This window comes from Hyla sarda, unplaced genomic scaffold (genome assembly GCF_029499605.1).
Source record: "Hyla sarda isolate aHylSar1 unplaced genomic scaffold, aHylSar1.hap1 scaffold_92, whole genome shotgun sequence".
NCBI lineage: Eukaryota > Metazoa > Chordata > Amphibia > Anura > Hylidae > Hyla > Hyla sarda.
In genome coordinates, this window is record NW_026610949.1 from 454,787 (window position 1) to 472,117 (window position 17,331).

Genomic DNA, 17,331 nt, shown 5'->3' on the forward strand with positions numbered 1-17,331 from the left:
CGGCAGCGCAGACTGATTCAGCTGCCACCGGATAGCCGTTTACGGTGCCCCGTGAGCTCCGCTGATGGTCACTTACCTGCCCTCGGGGCTCCGGCACGTCCTCTTTGGGATCCCCTGCATCGTCGGAGCTCTCCATTGTCGTCATCACGTCGCTGCGCACGCCGTCCCGTCATCCAATAGGAGCGGCGTGCGTAGCGACGTGATGGTGGCGACGGAGAGCGCAGATGTCGGGGAAGCAGAGGCCTTGCCGGAGCGTCGGTGACACCTCGGGGACGCCGCGACAGCGATGGAGGGCGACATCCCGGGCAGCGGTGACGATCCGGAGCGGCGGGGAAACGCGAGTACAATTTCCTCTAACAGTGGTCTACAACCTGCGGACCTCCAGATGTTGCAAAACTACAACACCCAGCATGCCCGGACAGCCAACGGCTGTCTGGTCATGCTGGGTGTTGTAGTTTTGCAACATCTGGAGGTCCGCAGGTTGTAGACCACTGTCCTATACTGTCCATTGCACGGATCCCTCAACATGCGATGGTTTCAACAAACGATGGTCCGTTTGGAACGGATTACCATCGTATGTTGAGGGACCACTGTAATAGGTGTGGCAACTTTTTTTGGAAGAAGCCATCCACGTTTTTTTTAAGCCTGAACTTCCCTTTTAACACTGTGGTGGCCACCGCAACCCCAAATTCACAGGGTACAATACTGACGCCAAGCGATTACTGTTTTCACTTATCCTATTTAGGGTAGAAGGACTTCATCACCCTCTGGCATCTCATATGTTTTCTAAAATTGCTGTAATGGTGCAGAGGGCTAGCCCAGTGTAGGGGGCATATCCCTAAAGAAAAGAGAAATAGAATTTCTTAATCTAGCCCTCTACATTCTTGGAATGAGTTGTGCACATATGTGATCATCCCATGACCAGAACAGGATTTCCTAGTAAAAGGGCACTCCGCTGCCCCAGAATTAAATGTTCCGAACGCTTAGAGCGGGGGGGGGGGGGTTGTGACGTCACGGCCACGCCCCTTGTGACGTCACACCCCACCCCCTCAATGCAAGTCTATGCCGCCACGCCCCCTCCCATAGGCTTGCATTGAGGAGGCATGCTATGACATAATGAGGGGCGTGGTCATGACATCATGACTCCAGCCGCCCTTACCCAGCGTTCTAAACAAATGCAGGGTGCTGCACAGAGATTGCGGGGGTCCCAGTGGCAGAACCCCCATGATCAGACATTTTATGCCCTATCCTTTGAATAGGGGATAAGATGTCTGGGGAGCGGAGTACCCCTTTAAGCGACAGAAAGCGATCCTGAGAACACCCCAAATTCATAAACTATATTGAAAAAAAAAAAATGACAGACCTTGGCCAATCTGTTTAAGTTGGCATCAGCTGCTTGAGCTATTGCCCAATTATACCGTCATACACGATGACAGACTTTTCTCTAATACGCATAGCTCCGTCTTACAGTCAAAGATGGTATAGTTTTCATATGCAACCACAATCCTAGGTCCCTTGCAGTTGGGCAGAGACTCCTCGCACATCTTTCAGAGAACATTTGCTTACTGAAACGGAGCATATTTGCTGTAATCCACCTGGCGCCAGCGAGCTGTCATCTTCCAAACAGCACTTGTGTAACAAGAACTTTGATGTGGATTGAAGAGAAGGAATGATTTGGTTATTAATACAAAGAATGTCGCCATGCTAGGAATCCGCAGAATTTAATCACTGAGCATTCATTGCATTGACATATTTTTCCTGTTTTATTGCCAATGAATTTGCTTTATAGTGTGAATAGCTATATTGTCATTGACAGCACATTTGGTGTTGTCTAGTTTTGCACGTGTCACCCCATGACTAATCTCTATTTCAAATTATATAGTCAATATATATATATTATAGCCTCGGAATTTACTAGTATAACTTGTGACATTCATAAATTTAATATCTGGCCCCTAACATTCCAACATTTGCATGTTACATTAGGAATTTTCTTATGACTCTGTTTGCCTCTACTACATAAACACATATTTTTAAGAGGCTCGGTCCTGAATTATGAAATAAGGAAAGCTTAGGGGTGATAAGAAGAATATTACAGTTATATTTTTTATGCTTTTGTTTAAGATTTTTAAAGTTGTTTTTTTTTCTTTAAGACAATCATTTTTTTTTATTATAACCAAGCTCACCAAAACCCATGTAAATAAGACTTCTTTATTCAACTTAAACACAACACGTTTCAAACCTGTTCTAGGCTCTTTGTCAGGTGATCCATCACCTGATTAAGGGTCCAGTATGGGTTCGAAACATGTTAAAGTGGAATAAGGAACTTTGTTTTTCTCACTTATAGAAATGTGCCTTGAGTACTGCCCTGAGCACATTCTGGTAAGCTGAATTTATCCACGTACTTATCCCCATACCAGATGTGCCACCCCAGGGGCACGTCTCTATTTTCTGTTTCTTTAGATATATTAGGAAGAGGGGACATGGTAGTCATATTGATAGACAGTAGTAGAGAATTCTATCTAGTACAGTATAATAAGTGGAATACAATAGTCTGGGATGGATAAGAAGATGGATTGTTTCCCATTTCTTCTCAAAGGGTTACCCCATTTACTACACCAGAACAGTGGGTGTAAAGCCAACTTTACTGTTTGCCAAACTAAACTAGTCCTGGTACTCTCAATAGTACTTGAACTTACTTGCTTAGCTGACTTGCTAAGAATCTGCATATCTTTGAATGACCAATACAGTAAAAAAGCAAAAGTATCAGACAAAAAAAAAACTTTGTAGTAGGCGCGTAACTATAGGGGGTGCAGAGGTGGCAGTTGTACCAGGGCCCCAAGGCACCTCTGCTACATAACAAGACACCAATAATATAATAAACCACAGAACCATTTTTTCATGTTTTTACCAGACATTGCTAAAGCCTAAACCATAAATGTTGCATATGTAGAAAGCTACAAAATGCAATGGCATCTGAGGTGAGAGAAACATTGGCGCTATTACTGTATGAAACCTGTAAATTGAATGACTAATGAAGTGTACGGCGCTGAATGCCTATTCTGAGCTGTGTCTTACGTAATCCGACTTTATGTCATAACATACAATCATCAGGAATCCTAAGTAACCATTCTAGGCATGTTTTACCTTGAGTACTTGTCTTGGAGTCTTTTCTTGTATAAGTAGCTTGGAATGCTTGAATTTTATAGCACATTCCAATGAAGAAGAACCCAAACACGGCACCCTGTTTTTGTCATACTGTGTACGCGTTGCCTTTATCTTTATCATTGCACATTAAATTGTGAGTATTTCCACAGGTTTAAAGTAAAGCTGTAAAGTAGTGTCAAAAAGAGGATTAGTGGATCTAAAGCCAAGATTAAGCTATGGATTTCCAGCACTTCCAAGCTACTGTACCCATTACTTGTTCATTGAACACTTTAACCCTATAAAGGACATATGGATGGGGTGTGCATTCTAAACGTGCAGTTCATACGAGTGCCCTTGTGTAGAAGGTAGAAGAAATCTATATAAGAATTCTTCTCCATAGGTAATGCAATAGATGTGAACTACACAAAATGGGGAGTAACTGGCAAATAAACAAACAGAAGGCCATTGTAACTTGATGCAGACTGTGGGACAGCTGTAATCCTCGCCATCAGATGATATGGTCTGGAAAAGCTGCAAGTGAACACATATGGTATTACAAGGCACTATATGAATTCTCCTTGCTCTGGCTCATATAGGTGTATATAGAAGCCCCTTTATGAGCCATAGCAAAGTATTCTATATGGACAACACCAATTGTCACCCCAATGTACGTTTCAATTTCCCCCTATAATACTGTAACTGTGGGTGTATAGTGCTTTTTGTCCTTTTTGATGGGCCATTCTGATTTAGCTTTTTTTCATTCCTGTCATGTAACCATGACAAGGGGTCATCCTCTATGTCCAAGGGAAAGAAGGTTTCAGCATCATCACAGACTGGGATTCTTTACTGTAAGAGCAGTGAGACTATGGAACTCTCTGCCACATGATGTTGTGATGGTTGATTTATTGAATACATTCAATACGGGCCTGAATTCTTTCCCTGAATAATATAATATTACAAATTATGGGTTACTATATTTCAGGGATTTGTTCTGACATATTTGAAATTGGGAAGGAATTTTTTCCCCCTAGTACTGTATAGGGCAAATGAGGCGCACTTACTCTGGATCAAAACAGTAGCATTTCAGGCTGGCCTTGAAAATTTTTTATATTTTTTTAACCTTATCAACTACTTGTTGTTGTTACTATGTGAATGTAAGATTTCGAGTATTTCTGCCCATTGTAAATGACTTGTTGAACTCTCATTTACTTTGCTGGTACTATAATACACTGTCGATTTTCTGCCTCTAATTTTACAGCAAAACAACTGCAGCATAACTGCCTAATGTGAGCATACCCTTAGTCACACATACTTTGTTCAAGCATAAAATACACTGCTCCACTGTTTAAAGCCATTGCGTAACAAGAACAATTTATTTTACGGCCGACTCCGCTACCATAGTTGTTTGTACCATAAACACAGGCAAGGGACATTTCTGTGGGAACTCTAGTGTTATGTTCTAGTGGGTTTTTTTTCGGGAGTGCTCATATTTTCTCTGATGCATTGGAGGAGGTTCAAAACCACAGTCTTAATGTCCTTTTATTCTTTGATGATAAAAAAAAGTCTGGGAAATACAGACATTTCTTTATATTACCAATGATTCTACTCCATGTAAGATCTGGCAGTTATCAGGCATTCTTTCATAGTGATTAACACCACTGTATTGGTGAATTGGTGAGGTCCATATTACTAGAACCCCACCACGAGCTCTATGTGGTCGCTGAGCCACATGGTCCCACCTTACCATATATGTTGTATAATACTTGTTTCATTTCAATAGGAGGCTCATAAAACTTATCAAAGTGTCCTTTTTGTCACAAAGCACTCTTACCTCCTCCTGAGCACGACATCATTTCCCTGCACATTACATTGTATGACTGCATTGTTGAGTTGTTCTACATGCGTTGGCTGAGCCACTTGATAAAGCAGCTTTTGTATGTGGAAATCTGTAAGGACATTAGTAAGTGAATGGAGTGTACTGACTAACAATAAAAGCTGCCAAATATGGAACAGGCACACAAAGTACTCTGGTCTTAAACCTCACTTTATGGGTTTTTATGAAAATGACTTAATAGCCGCACACACCCAAAAAACAAGCCACTCTGCCTGACCGCATTGTTGCTCGCTCACTTAGCCCTAAGCCTCCAATTACAGTTTTAGATTTGGTGCAAAGGGCGCTACTTAGTGTTCAGCCCTGTTGGGATAGTCTGTCTCTGCAGAACACCTCACAATTCCTTGTAAACAAGTAGCCCACAGGGAGGTACCTGCAGCCTCATCTCTGAGATACATGATGTTCCTCAGATCCTGAAGATGCGTCAATCCAGAAACTCAAAACACATCTTCCAAGTTTATGATTAGGATCCCGGCCAAGAGTCTGAAGCCTTGACACACCTTGTACATCTACTTATTTTCAATAAGGAGAATGCCTAATATGTAACCTACATTACACTGAATTCCCACCCAGGATTTTGGTCGGCATTTGGAACTCCTTTTGGTCTTCATTCTGGTCAGTATTTTAGCCAAAACCAGGATTGAAACCGACACAGGGAAAAACTATCATGGAAAGATTTGCACATGTTCTGTATTTTGGACCCACTCCTAGTTTTGGTTAAAAAAAAATACTAACCACATACGGACCAAAATGAGGAGCAAATTTAGACCAAAATACTCTGTGTGAACCCACCTTGTCTTGGCGGTAAATCTAAAGTGACTTTATGAAACCTAGATATATATACCAGTGCAACAATATGCACAACATGTGCACAACATGTCACAATGCCACATTACATTGTTACATCATTGGGTGGGTTGCAGCACAGTAATGTGAACCCAACGTGGCTGTCACCAAGATGCAAACGTAATGGATTTTTGGATGCTAGATAGACCTAGTTCACATAAATGTTGGATATACATTCGGTGAATCTGTTGTAATGACAGGACATGAGCCGAAATAATAATATTGCAAATCATTTTTTTCTCCGCTCAAATCCTGCAAAACAACAGACACCAGATGGAAACCGGTCAGACCCCATGCAAAGTCAATAGGACCCATTGGTGTCTGTTGTATAAATTTGCCATCATAGGATTCGATGTAAGTTACTTGTGAACTGTCTGCAATTTGCAGAAAAAGCGCAACCCCAAGTCACCTTATAGACCAAGACTAGATCAGAACATGGAAGCCTAATCTGTTATAGGTGTGCACTGCTTTATCCCATAAAGAATGTTGAATATCTTACATAACTAAGGATGGAGGTACACACCTTTTTAATACGCAAAATGTAAAAATGTGGGAGCGGTCAATAACTGTCCAATAAAATGGTAGTAAATATGATTCACATTTCAAGTACATAAAAGAATATATATTAAGGGTTGTCACAGCAGGTTGTGCAAAATGACAAAGTGGCCTGACTTATATTGACCCTTAAAATATGGATTAAAGGGATACTCTGCCCCTAGACATCTTATCCCCTATCCAAAGAATAGGGGATAAGATGTCTTATCGCGGAGGTTCCGCCGCTGGGGACCCCTGCGATCTGAGCTGCGGCACCCCAGACATCTGATGCACAGAGCAAACTTCGCTCCGTGCCAGATGACTCGTGACTAGAGATGAGCGAACTTACAGTAAATTCGATTCGTCACGAACTTCTCGGCTCGGCAGTTGATGACTTTTCCTGCATAAATTAGTTCAGCTTTCCGATGCTCCGGTGGGCTGGAAAATGTGGATACAGTCCTAGGAGACTCTTTGTATAAATGCATCCACCTTTTCCAGCCCACCGGAGCACCTGAAGGCTGAACTAATTTACGCAGGAAAAGACATCAACTGCCGAGCCGAGAAGTTTGCGACGAATCGAATTTACTGTAAGTTCGCTCATCTCTACTCGTGACGTCACGGCCATGCCGTCATGTGTCTCCGGTGCTGAACCCGATGCTCTAAACGAACGCCGGGTGCAGCACGGTCAGACATCTTATCTCCTATCCTTTGGATAGGGGATAAGATGTCTAGGAGCGGAGTACCCCTTTAAGTAAGTCTGCATTATTCAGCTCTAATTTCCATGTTTCGAACCATCATTCAGCACCATGTTTCGGACCCGTACTGGGTTATTCATCAGGTTATGGATCACCTGACACAGTAAGGCAGCAAAGAGTAAGAGTGACCATACATGTAGCTTTTTTATTGACCCAGTTTTTGGACCAAGTTAAAAAAAAAGCACAAAGTTTGCAGGCACCCATCACTCTCAGATCAGTCACACATTGGCCCTCATTTACTTAGAAAATCGGGTTGTAAGTCTATGTTGCTTTCTTACCCCACTGCTTTTTTCCCCTGGTATTTATTATTATGTTGCATCCTGTTTGTCGCACTGGGTTTTGTTGGTTTTGGTTTCCAACTCCTCTGAGCTGTCTGGAAAAAATCCACAACAATACAACAAATTCGGGTTGGAAACCTTAATAAATACATGGGAAAGCTCAGAAATGTCGGGTAACGCCCCTTTTTCGGGTTTGGGAGAATCCACATCGGGTCTGTCAGGAAAAAATGTCGCATCGTGTCGCAGACTGGCGCACGATGTCTGCGACATGGCGCAGACAAAGATGCGACAAAAAAAACAGACAAAAGAGGTCGGGTTTAGAATAGTAAATGAGGGCCAGAGTTTTGTGAATAACAAAGTCGGCTTTAATAGAACTCCAGAGGGTCTGAGTGCTAGAATGTGGCACTGTTAGGCTATGCGGTGCTATAGAATTAACATATATGACAAAGTAATCTGTACATTCCACTAAGTATTATATTAAGAAACTCAGGTCACCCGCCTAATATACATGATGAGACGCGATGCTGCACTCACTAATAGCCTGTCATAACTCTCCAATTAGGTGGTGAAAGTAATTGATGCCCGAAAACCTCACTGCCAACTACTATTAATAAGAGATACTTTGTATTACACTGTAGAAACATGTACGATGTAAAAATTTGTCTTAAGTATGATGGTCACAATATATTCCAAAGGAAGAAGACAGAACACTGGGATCTCTTTTCGTTTTTGCATATCCTTGAGATACAGTATACCTGGTTCAGACCTCGAGGAAGTTATTTATAGCCAGTCTATAAATATGCAATTGTCTAGAGACATAATGTAGGCAGACTGGTAGGAGAATGGAATACATTATTGTTTCTGAGTCACCAATATAAACAGAGAGTAAGCTGTCATCCTGTAGGGTAGTGGTCTTCAACCTGCGGACCTCCAGATGTTGCAAAACTACAACTCCCAGCATGCCCGGACAGCCAACGGCTGTCCGGGCATGCTGGGAGTTGTAGTTTTGCAACATTTGGAGGTCCGCAGGTTGAAGACCACTGCTGTAGGGTATGCTGATCATCATACTGACTATAAGGTCCATCAAACATAGATATAGGGGTACATTTCCGAGACTTTTGTTTGGAGGGTCTGTGTATTTATATTCTTATGTAATGAATAAAGAGTAGGATATCAGATTTTATGTGTAAAACAATATCTCTTACTATGGAGGTACCACCTGAACATTATCATTGTTGGTGTAGTTCAACCTGGGAATACAGTACTGTTAGGCTGGGTTCACACTACGTTTTGTCCCATACAGGAGCGCATACGGCAGGGGGGAGCTAAAAGCGCATACGGCGCAAAAATGAGCCGACCGGACCGAACGTTTCACTCCGGTCGGCTCATTGAAATGAATGACATACGGGAGTGCATACGGTCACATACGGGAGCGCAAGCTTTTAGCTCCCCCCTGCCGTATGCGCTCCCGTATGGGACAAAAGGTAGTGTGAACCCACCCTTATCCAGGACTGTTTAACATGTTGGATCCGGCAAACAACCTCAAGTCTAGTTCACATGGGTAAAATCCACATGGTTTTTTAAATGGAAATAACACCTATTTGCCACTGATTTCAATGAGGGGAAGAGGAAAAAAATTAGATTTTTCAAATCTGCATAGCTTTTTTCATGCAGAAAAATAAGTAACATGTCACCTCTTCCTTGTGGTCCTACAGTACAGTGAATTATTTGGGAGCTTTAAAGAGTACCTGTCATCAAACCATATTTTCTGAACTAACTCAGATTATATTCCCTAACTACTCCTAACACCCTTCCTTCTCTTAATTTTTTTCCCCAAGCCTTAAAAAGCTGTGTATCATGCCTTTCCCCTTGCTCACATAGTGTGAGCTCCCGGAAGGATAAAGTGGGCGTTCACCAGCAGACGCAATGTCACAGAAGCCTGCGAGAGCTGTGCCTCACCATGTCCCCCACACTCATCCAGAGTTTGGTTTCCTGCAGGCCGGAAGGAGACCAAACTAACTGTTGGACTTGCACAGGGAAAAGAACAGAGCCACGTAGTGTCCGTTTTTTCGATCACATTAAAAACATATCAGGGTTGAGAATTTTAACAGCAAGGAAATAGCAAAGTCTCTTATAATTAAATATGGAACAATATACACTGCTCCAAAAAATGCTGTTGTGCAAATGGAATGGACAACAGGTGTAAATTATAGGCAATTAGCAAGACACCCACAATAAAGGAGTGGTTCTGCAGGTGGTCACCACAGATCACTTCTCAGTTCCTATGGTTCCTGGCTGATATTTTGGTCACTTTTGAGTATTGGCGGTGCTTTCACTCTAGGGTAGACGGAGTCTACAACCCGCACAAGTGGCTCAGGTAGTGCAGTTCATCCAGGATGGCACATCAATGCGAGCTGTGGCAAGAAGGTTTTCTGTGTCTGTCAGCATAGTGTCCAGAGGATGGAGGCGCTACCAGGAGACCGGTCAGTACATCAGGAGACATGGAGGAGGCCGTAGGAGGGCAACAACGCAGTAGGAGGACTGCTACCTCTGCCTTTGTGCTAGGAGCAGCACTGCCAGAGCCCTGCAAAATTATCTCCAGCAGGCCACAAATGTGCATGTGTCCATTCAGACGGTCAGAAACAGACTCCATGAGGGTGGTATGAGGGCCCTCTGGCGCCCTGTGCTCTTCACAGATGAAAGCAGATTCACACTGAGCACATGTGACAGACGCAACAGAGTCTGGAGACGCTGTGGAGAACGTTCAGCTGCCTGCAACATCCACCAGCATGACTGGTTTGGTAATGGGTCAGTAACGGTGTGGGGTGGCATTTCTTTGGGGGGCCACACAGCCCTCCATGTGCTTGCCAGAGGTAGCCTGACTGCCATTAGGTACCAAGATGAGATCCTCAGACCCCTTGTGAGACCATATGCTGGTGCGGTTGGCCCTGGGTTCCTCCTAATGCAAGACAATGCTAGACCTCATGTGGCTGGAGTGTGTCAGCAGTTCCTGCAAGAGGAAGGCCTTGTTGCCATGGACTGGCCCGCCCATTCCCCAGACCTGAAACCAATTGAGCACATCTGGGACATCATGTCTCGCTCCATCCACCAACACCACGTTCCACCACTTACTGTCCAGGAGTTGGCGGATGCTTTAGTCCAGGTCTGGGAGAACATCCCTCAGGAGACCATCCACCACCTCATCAGGAGCATGCCCAGGCATTGTAGGGAGGTCATACGGGCATGTGGAGCCCACACACACTACTTAGCCTCATTGTGACTTGTTTTAAGGATATTGCATCAAAGTTGGATCAGCCTGTAGTGTGGTTTTCCACTTTGATTTTGAGTGTGACTCCATATCCAGACCTCCATGGGTTGATAAATTTGATTTTTGTGTGATTTTGCTATCAGCACATTCAACTATGTAAAGACGAAAGTATTTCATACGATTAGTTCATTCATTCAGATCTAGGATTCAGATCTATCTTTTTTTTTTGAGCAGTGTATTAAAAGTTTAGTTTGGTGACAGGTACTCTTTAATAAAAAAGATTAAAAAAAAAAAAAAAAAAAACAGCACTGAAATCTACATTGTGATTCTGTGTTGTTTTTTCTGTGGAATTTTCAGTGCAATTGTAGTCTGTGTTAACAAGCCCTAAAGGTGCCTATGATCCACAATGACACAGAAGAGAAACACTATATTCGTGTAGGCTTCTTTTTTTTGTAGTTTAGCATTGACTATCGTTAGACAAAAATTCCACAGACAGGTTGGTGAAAAACACAAGCTGTTGTGTTCCTCGGCTGTAAATAGCAACGTGCCATGGTGCTCATAAACAAAACTCCGGTCCTGACCTTGGACTATAAGGTTCATTATTTACTGTAACCAGACGACATTCCGTCCTCTTCTGAATGAAAGCAGACTGAACTCCTTCTGGGTATTTTCAGCGTATAAACTACAATCCATGTCATAGCTGAAGTCACATTTTCGCCATCATCAGTAAACAAGATACTGTAGAATGTTCTAGTATCTCAGGTTCCAATGAAGCGCCTTAGAAGGTGGAATGCTGTGGGACAAGACATTCTCAGACATATTACATGTAGTATTCTCTGTAGCACTCAAGGGGACCTTCAAGGAATTTGTGATAGGGGACAAAGATGTTCTCGCTGTTATTAGGGACATTCTGTTCTCACTGACTCAACATCGATGATCATTTTTTGAGCAGTTTTACTGATACTTCAAAACATGAGTTTAAGACGAGCTATGTGTTTGGTTGGAGCTAAGTAGGCCCTTCATATTTGGAATTTTGCTTCTTCCTATGGAGATACATGAACACATTTATTCAGAACATTTTGAGGCTTACTATGCTTTGTATGTTTTCTCTTTAGCAGAATATTTAGCAACATATTTTTTACATGTGCATTTCCGTCAGTAAAAGCTTACGCTAACACCATTTATACAGCCTATGATGATTTTATATATCATCGCTCCCCAGTGGGCTGTCAGTCTAATTGTGTCCCCCACATTAGGTCCAATTCTTTAGAACGCTTATTGAGCTAATCATGTCCTTGGTTTGTGGGAGGGAACCCAACTTCCTAGGGGACATCATGTAAACCTGGGGGGGGGGGGGGGGATAAAAATTCCATGCATGGTTATATGGCTGGTTAGGTGGGCTTACAACCAAAAACCATATTTTTTACAAGTCTCTTTGGGTGAACACACACAATCAGGTTGTGTTGCATTGCAGTTTATACAGTAACTACATCAAGTCAGTTTCCAATGAAAGAATCTAACTGCAGTATTGGAAACGGCAATGCAAAAGCAATGTAACCAGAATGTTGTCTAGATGTTTGTTACTTATTATTAAGCAGTTCCACCCTACTGAATCAGGCACCACCAATGTCTTGGCACCCAGAGTTTGTTCCCTCTACAAATCATAATATTACCGGTAATCGTATTGTACGTTACCTTGTATATAAAGCTGTTATTTGACATGTTATGTAAGTACTATTTAACAGTAATAACATAGGTCTTGAATTATCTTTGCAGTATGGCAATTGTGGCTCTGTACAATTGTATTATTTAGGCCAATGTAGGGCACTGTTATTTGGGCACTAGCAGTTATGATGATTATGATAATTAGACACTGAGCTGTAAAAGTTGTCTGTACATTGTATAATAGGACATCATATGGGTGGCAGGGATGCCAACTGCAGGTATTGCACAGGGAGCAGTGCAAGGGTAGGTTATCCATGTAGTCACAGTTGCTGCCTCTATGTGCTCTCGTTTACTATGTATGATCTGATGATAATTTTTCTTAATCAGAATTTCAGCGACAAGAAGTAGATTTGTCCTAACTGGCTTTTCTTTCTGCCTCCTAGGAAAGCATGCCACAGACACCAATATTTCCCAGCATGCTTGGCACTGCCTGTAGTGGACAGGTACAGCCGGAGATGGGGGAGCAATGTGGAGATCCAGTATATCAAGATGGATGTTTGGTGTCTGGGTCCTTGGAAGCCTTGATTGAACGTCTGGTGCCTACGGTGGATTACTATCCGGATGTAAGTGAAGTTGTTTATTTCTATACATTTGATACTGTTTCTATGATCTGTTTTATATGTTTTGTGTGTTCATGTACTAATGAAGTCCTGAACATTTATATGATGCCATTCTGGACTTGTTCAGGGCACGGTCAGGGCATGGATTTTGCATACTGGTCCATTTCTGGTACTTCTGCTTCATTTTTGAACCCGTGCAGTGTCCTGGACATATTGCAATGTGCAATGTCTTCTAATATCCCCACGCTGCCTAAAACATTGTAGTTCATCCTTCATGTCATGACATATTTTGCTCTGTGACTCTTTGAACAGCTCCTTTGTTTATTGGGCCCCTTGTTTATCCCTTGTTTTCTGCGCTTCTCAGAACAGTATGTGCCATCTCGGGACCCGGTCTACAAATATCCCATGAATAGGAAAGGTCAGAGGCTTTTCTCTAAGACAATCAAATCCCTACCCACAAGCAGCAATAACCCTGTTCCAAATTGTCTCCTGCCGCCCCTTTTTTTATCACATGTGATGATGTTGCTAGGAAACTATGAGATTTATGGTTCTTTTAGTGATTCCAATACACTGCTTCATTAACGTAACAAGGATCTGGAAACAAGTGGTGAGCCTGCTAGGAAGAGCAACACATTCTAAGGGTGCATTCACACATGCCGAGTCCTTCGCGAATTTGAAGTTGTGGATATTACAAGGCAATAACCTTAATGACATGCCAATCCAAAATACGGAAGAATTTGCTTGTAAAATCTACAGTTGCGAATCAGCAACCTTACAGTATATCCGCTATGGATACCATGTATGGGAATTTACTATAATGGGGAAAATATACAAAACTGCCTTTTTGTGTGTTTGTGTGCAAACTGCACCAGATTTGGTGGAAAAGTGGTCAACAACATATTTTTTAAAGTAATTTTGCCTTGTTTGCACCATGAAAGACATTTTTATTTAAAGGGGCGTGGCTTAAAGGGGTACTCCCCTGGAAAACATTTTCTTTCCAATCAACCGGTGTCAGGAAGTTAAACAGATTTGTAAATTACTTCTATTAAAAAAATCTCAATCCTTCCAGTACTTATCAGCTGCTGTATACTATAGAGGAAGTTCTTTTCTTTTTGAATTACCTTTCAGTCTGACCACAAGTACTCTCTGTTGACACCTCTGTCAATTTTAGGAACTGTTTAGAGTAGGAGCAAACCTCTCTTGCTCTGGACAGTTCCTGACATAGACAGAGGTGTCAGCAGAGAGCACTTGTTGTCAGGCAGAAAGGCAATTCGAAAAGAACTTTCTGTGGAGCATACAGCAGCTGATAAGTACTGGAAGGATTTGGATTTTTTAATAGAGGTCATTTCCAAATCTGTTTAACTTTCTGGCACCAGTTGATTTAAAAGAAAATGTTTTCCAGTGGAGCACCCCTTTAAATTGCACCAAATTTTCTAAAGTCTACGACCTAAAAAAAATACCTCAGAGGTGGCGTACACCTCAGTGTAAACTGTGCCACGTTTTTATACAAGCTAAGACACCTTTAAAAATCTCGCACAATCTTAGGGTATGATCACACTATGTAATTCCCGTGGAATTCCGTGGGCAGAATGCCGTGAACGGAATTACGTGCTGTGAACATAAACATCAGTGTGAAAGGGTCTTCCGCGAGACCCGTTCACACTGCGGAATTTCAGTGGCGGACAATGAAATTGTTCCGCGCAAAGAAAGAACATGTTAATTCTTTGCGCGGAAGTCAGCGAACACTGCATAGCTGTCAATGGTGATGGCGCAGTGCCGCGCAGTCCTACCGCCATAATGGAATCTCCGCTCGCGGAATTCTGCGAGCAGAGATTCCGTTCATTATCCGTAGTGTGAACATACCCTTAGACTGTCTAGTTTTAGTAAAATTAGGCAAGTTACTGAATATGTCCCCCAATGTTCCTCCTAAAGGAGAGTGCAAAAATGTGTGGGGAGACTTGTGAATCGAATTCTAGAACAGCAGTGAATACTGACAAGTAGGGGAGAAGGAGACGCTCAGGATCTGTAGAAAGTTCTACAGCTAACTGTATAGGAACTGTGATGGTTTCATAAGAGGTAGTCCTACTAATAAATAATGCCATACTAGTACAGTGAGGGAAAAGACAAATGATGAAAGAGCATTGCGAATTAAGAAGCTATTTCTTTGCTGAACGCATAGAGCAGCCCTCAGCAGTGAGAAAGCCCATTGAAGTCACAGGGGAGAAAGCGTGGCCAGGGTTTGTTACGCTGACTGTGGGAAAAAAGCATTTTAAAGCAAACAAACTGGAAGAAAACACGCACTGCGGTGAGGAGCCAAGACAAATTCAGACAGAAGTGTTATTTCATGCCAGCAGCGTTGTTATCCCACACATTGAGAGGAGCCGGTCCCTAAGGGCGAGTTACAGGTGTAATGCAAACATTATTTTATCCCAGAATCCTTCACTGCACCCTTTATCAGAAGTCAGAAGCTGGATGGCAGGACTGGCAAGTCACGACTTTCCCTTAGGCTGCTGAAGTAACCTAAAGTATTACTTTCCAAAAAGGTTTATTCAGCAAAATACAGAAATGTATTCACTTCACCAGAGTTCTGTATCTTATCATTGTCATAAAACTCCTGAATTGTCTACTTTAATAATAACTAATATCGCCATTGTTATTGGTCCCATCGGGGTAGGGTTGCCACCTGGCTGGTATTTTACCAGCCCAGCCAGTATTTTGGCCACCCTGCCGGTATTTTTATATTAAAAATACCGGCAATGCAATGACCGGTATTTATCCAACCAATCCTCTAATTCCCGGAATGTTGCACCATAACCTATACCAGTGTTTCCCAACCAGAGTGCCTCCAGCTGCTGCAAAACTACAACTCCCAGCATGGCCGGACAGCCGTTGGCTGTCCGGCCATGCTGGGAGTTGTAGTTTTGCAACAGCTGTAGGCACCCCTGGTTGGGAAACACTGATCTAGACTATATACTACTATATAGTCCAACATGCTGGGAGTTGTAGTATTGCCACCCCTTGTTGTGAAACACTGATCTATACTATATACTACTAAATAGTCTAACATGCTGGGAATTGTAGTTTTGCAACAGCTGGAGGCACCCCTGGTTGGGAAAAGCTGATCTAGACTATATAGTCCAACATGCTGGGAGTTGTAGTTTTGCCACAGCTGGAGGCACCCCTGGTTGGGAAACACTGATCTATACTATAAACTACTAAATAGTCTAACAGGCTGAGAGTTGTAGTTATGCAACAGTTGGAGGCACCCCTGGTTGGGAAACGCTGGTCGAGACTATATACTACTATATAGTCCAACATGCTGGGAGTTGTAGTTTTGCCACAGCTGGAGGCACCCCTGGTTGGGAAATACTGATCTATACTACATACTACTAAATAGTCTAAGATGCTGGGAGTTGTAGTTTTGCAACAGCTGGAGACACCCCTGGTTGGGAAACACTGATCTATACTATATACTACTAAATAGTCTAACACGCTGGGAGTTGTAGTTTTGCAACAGCTGGAGGCACTCTAGTTGGGAAACACCGATCTATACTATATACTACTATATAGTCCAACATGCTGGGAGTTGTAGTTTTGCAACAGCTGGAGGCACCCCTGGTTGGGAAACACTGATCTAGACTATATACTACTATATAGTCCAACATGCTGGGAGTTGTAGTTTTGCCACAGCTGGAGGCACCCCTGGTTGGGAAACACTGATCTATACTATATACTACTAAATAGTCTAGCATGCTGGGAGTTGTAGTTTTGCAACAGCTGGAGACACCCCTGGTTGGGAAACACTGATCTATACTATATACTACTAAATAGTCTAGCATGCTGGGAGTTGTAGTTTTGCAACAGCTGGAGGCACCCCTGGTTGGGAAACGCTGATCTAGACTATATACTTCTATATAGTCCAACATGCTGGGAGTTGTAGTTTTGCAACAGCTGGAGGCAACCCTGGTTGGGAAACACTGATCTATTCTATATACTACAATATAGTCCAACATGCTGGGAGTTGTAGTTTTGCCACAGCTGGAGGCGCCCCTGTTGGGAAACACTAATGGTCTATACTATACTATAGACCATATGACCATAGACTATAATGGTCTATACTATACTGCCTGATCTATACTATATACTACTAAATAGTCCAACATGCTGGGAGTTGTAGTTTTGCCACAGCTGGAGGCGCCCCTGGTTGGGAAACACTGATCTATACTATATACTACTAAATAGTCTAACATGCTGGGAGTTGTAGTTTTGCAACAGCTGGAGGCACTCTACTTGGGAAACACTGATCTATACTATATACTACTAAATA

General features: G+C 42.6%; 1 protein-coding gene across 10 annotated transcripts in view; it reads left to right on the forward strand.

Moving 5' to 3' along the window:
- The window catches only part of LOC130349629 (ras-GEF domain-containing family member 1A), a 480,894-nt gene that overhangs the window by 442,812 nt on the left and 20,751 nt on the right, over positions 1-17,331 (forward strand). For all 10 annotated transcript variants that reach the window (XM_056554853.1, XM_056554851.1, XM_056554854.1 and 7 more), the window contains one exon: positions 12,828-13,007. In XM_056554853.1, coding sequence (XP_056410828.1) covers positions 12,834-13,007 — 174 coding nt within the window. In that variant the 5' untranslated portion in view covers positions 12,828-12,833. The remainder of the gene's footprint in view (positions 1-12,827; positions 13,008-17,331) is intronic.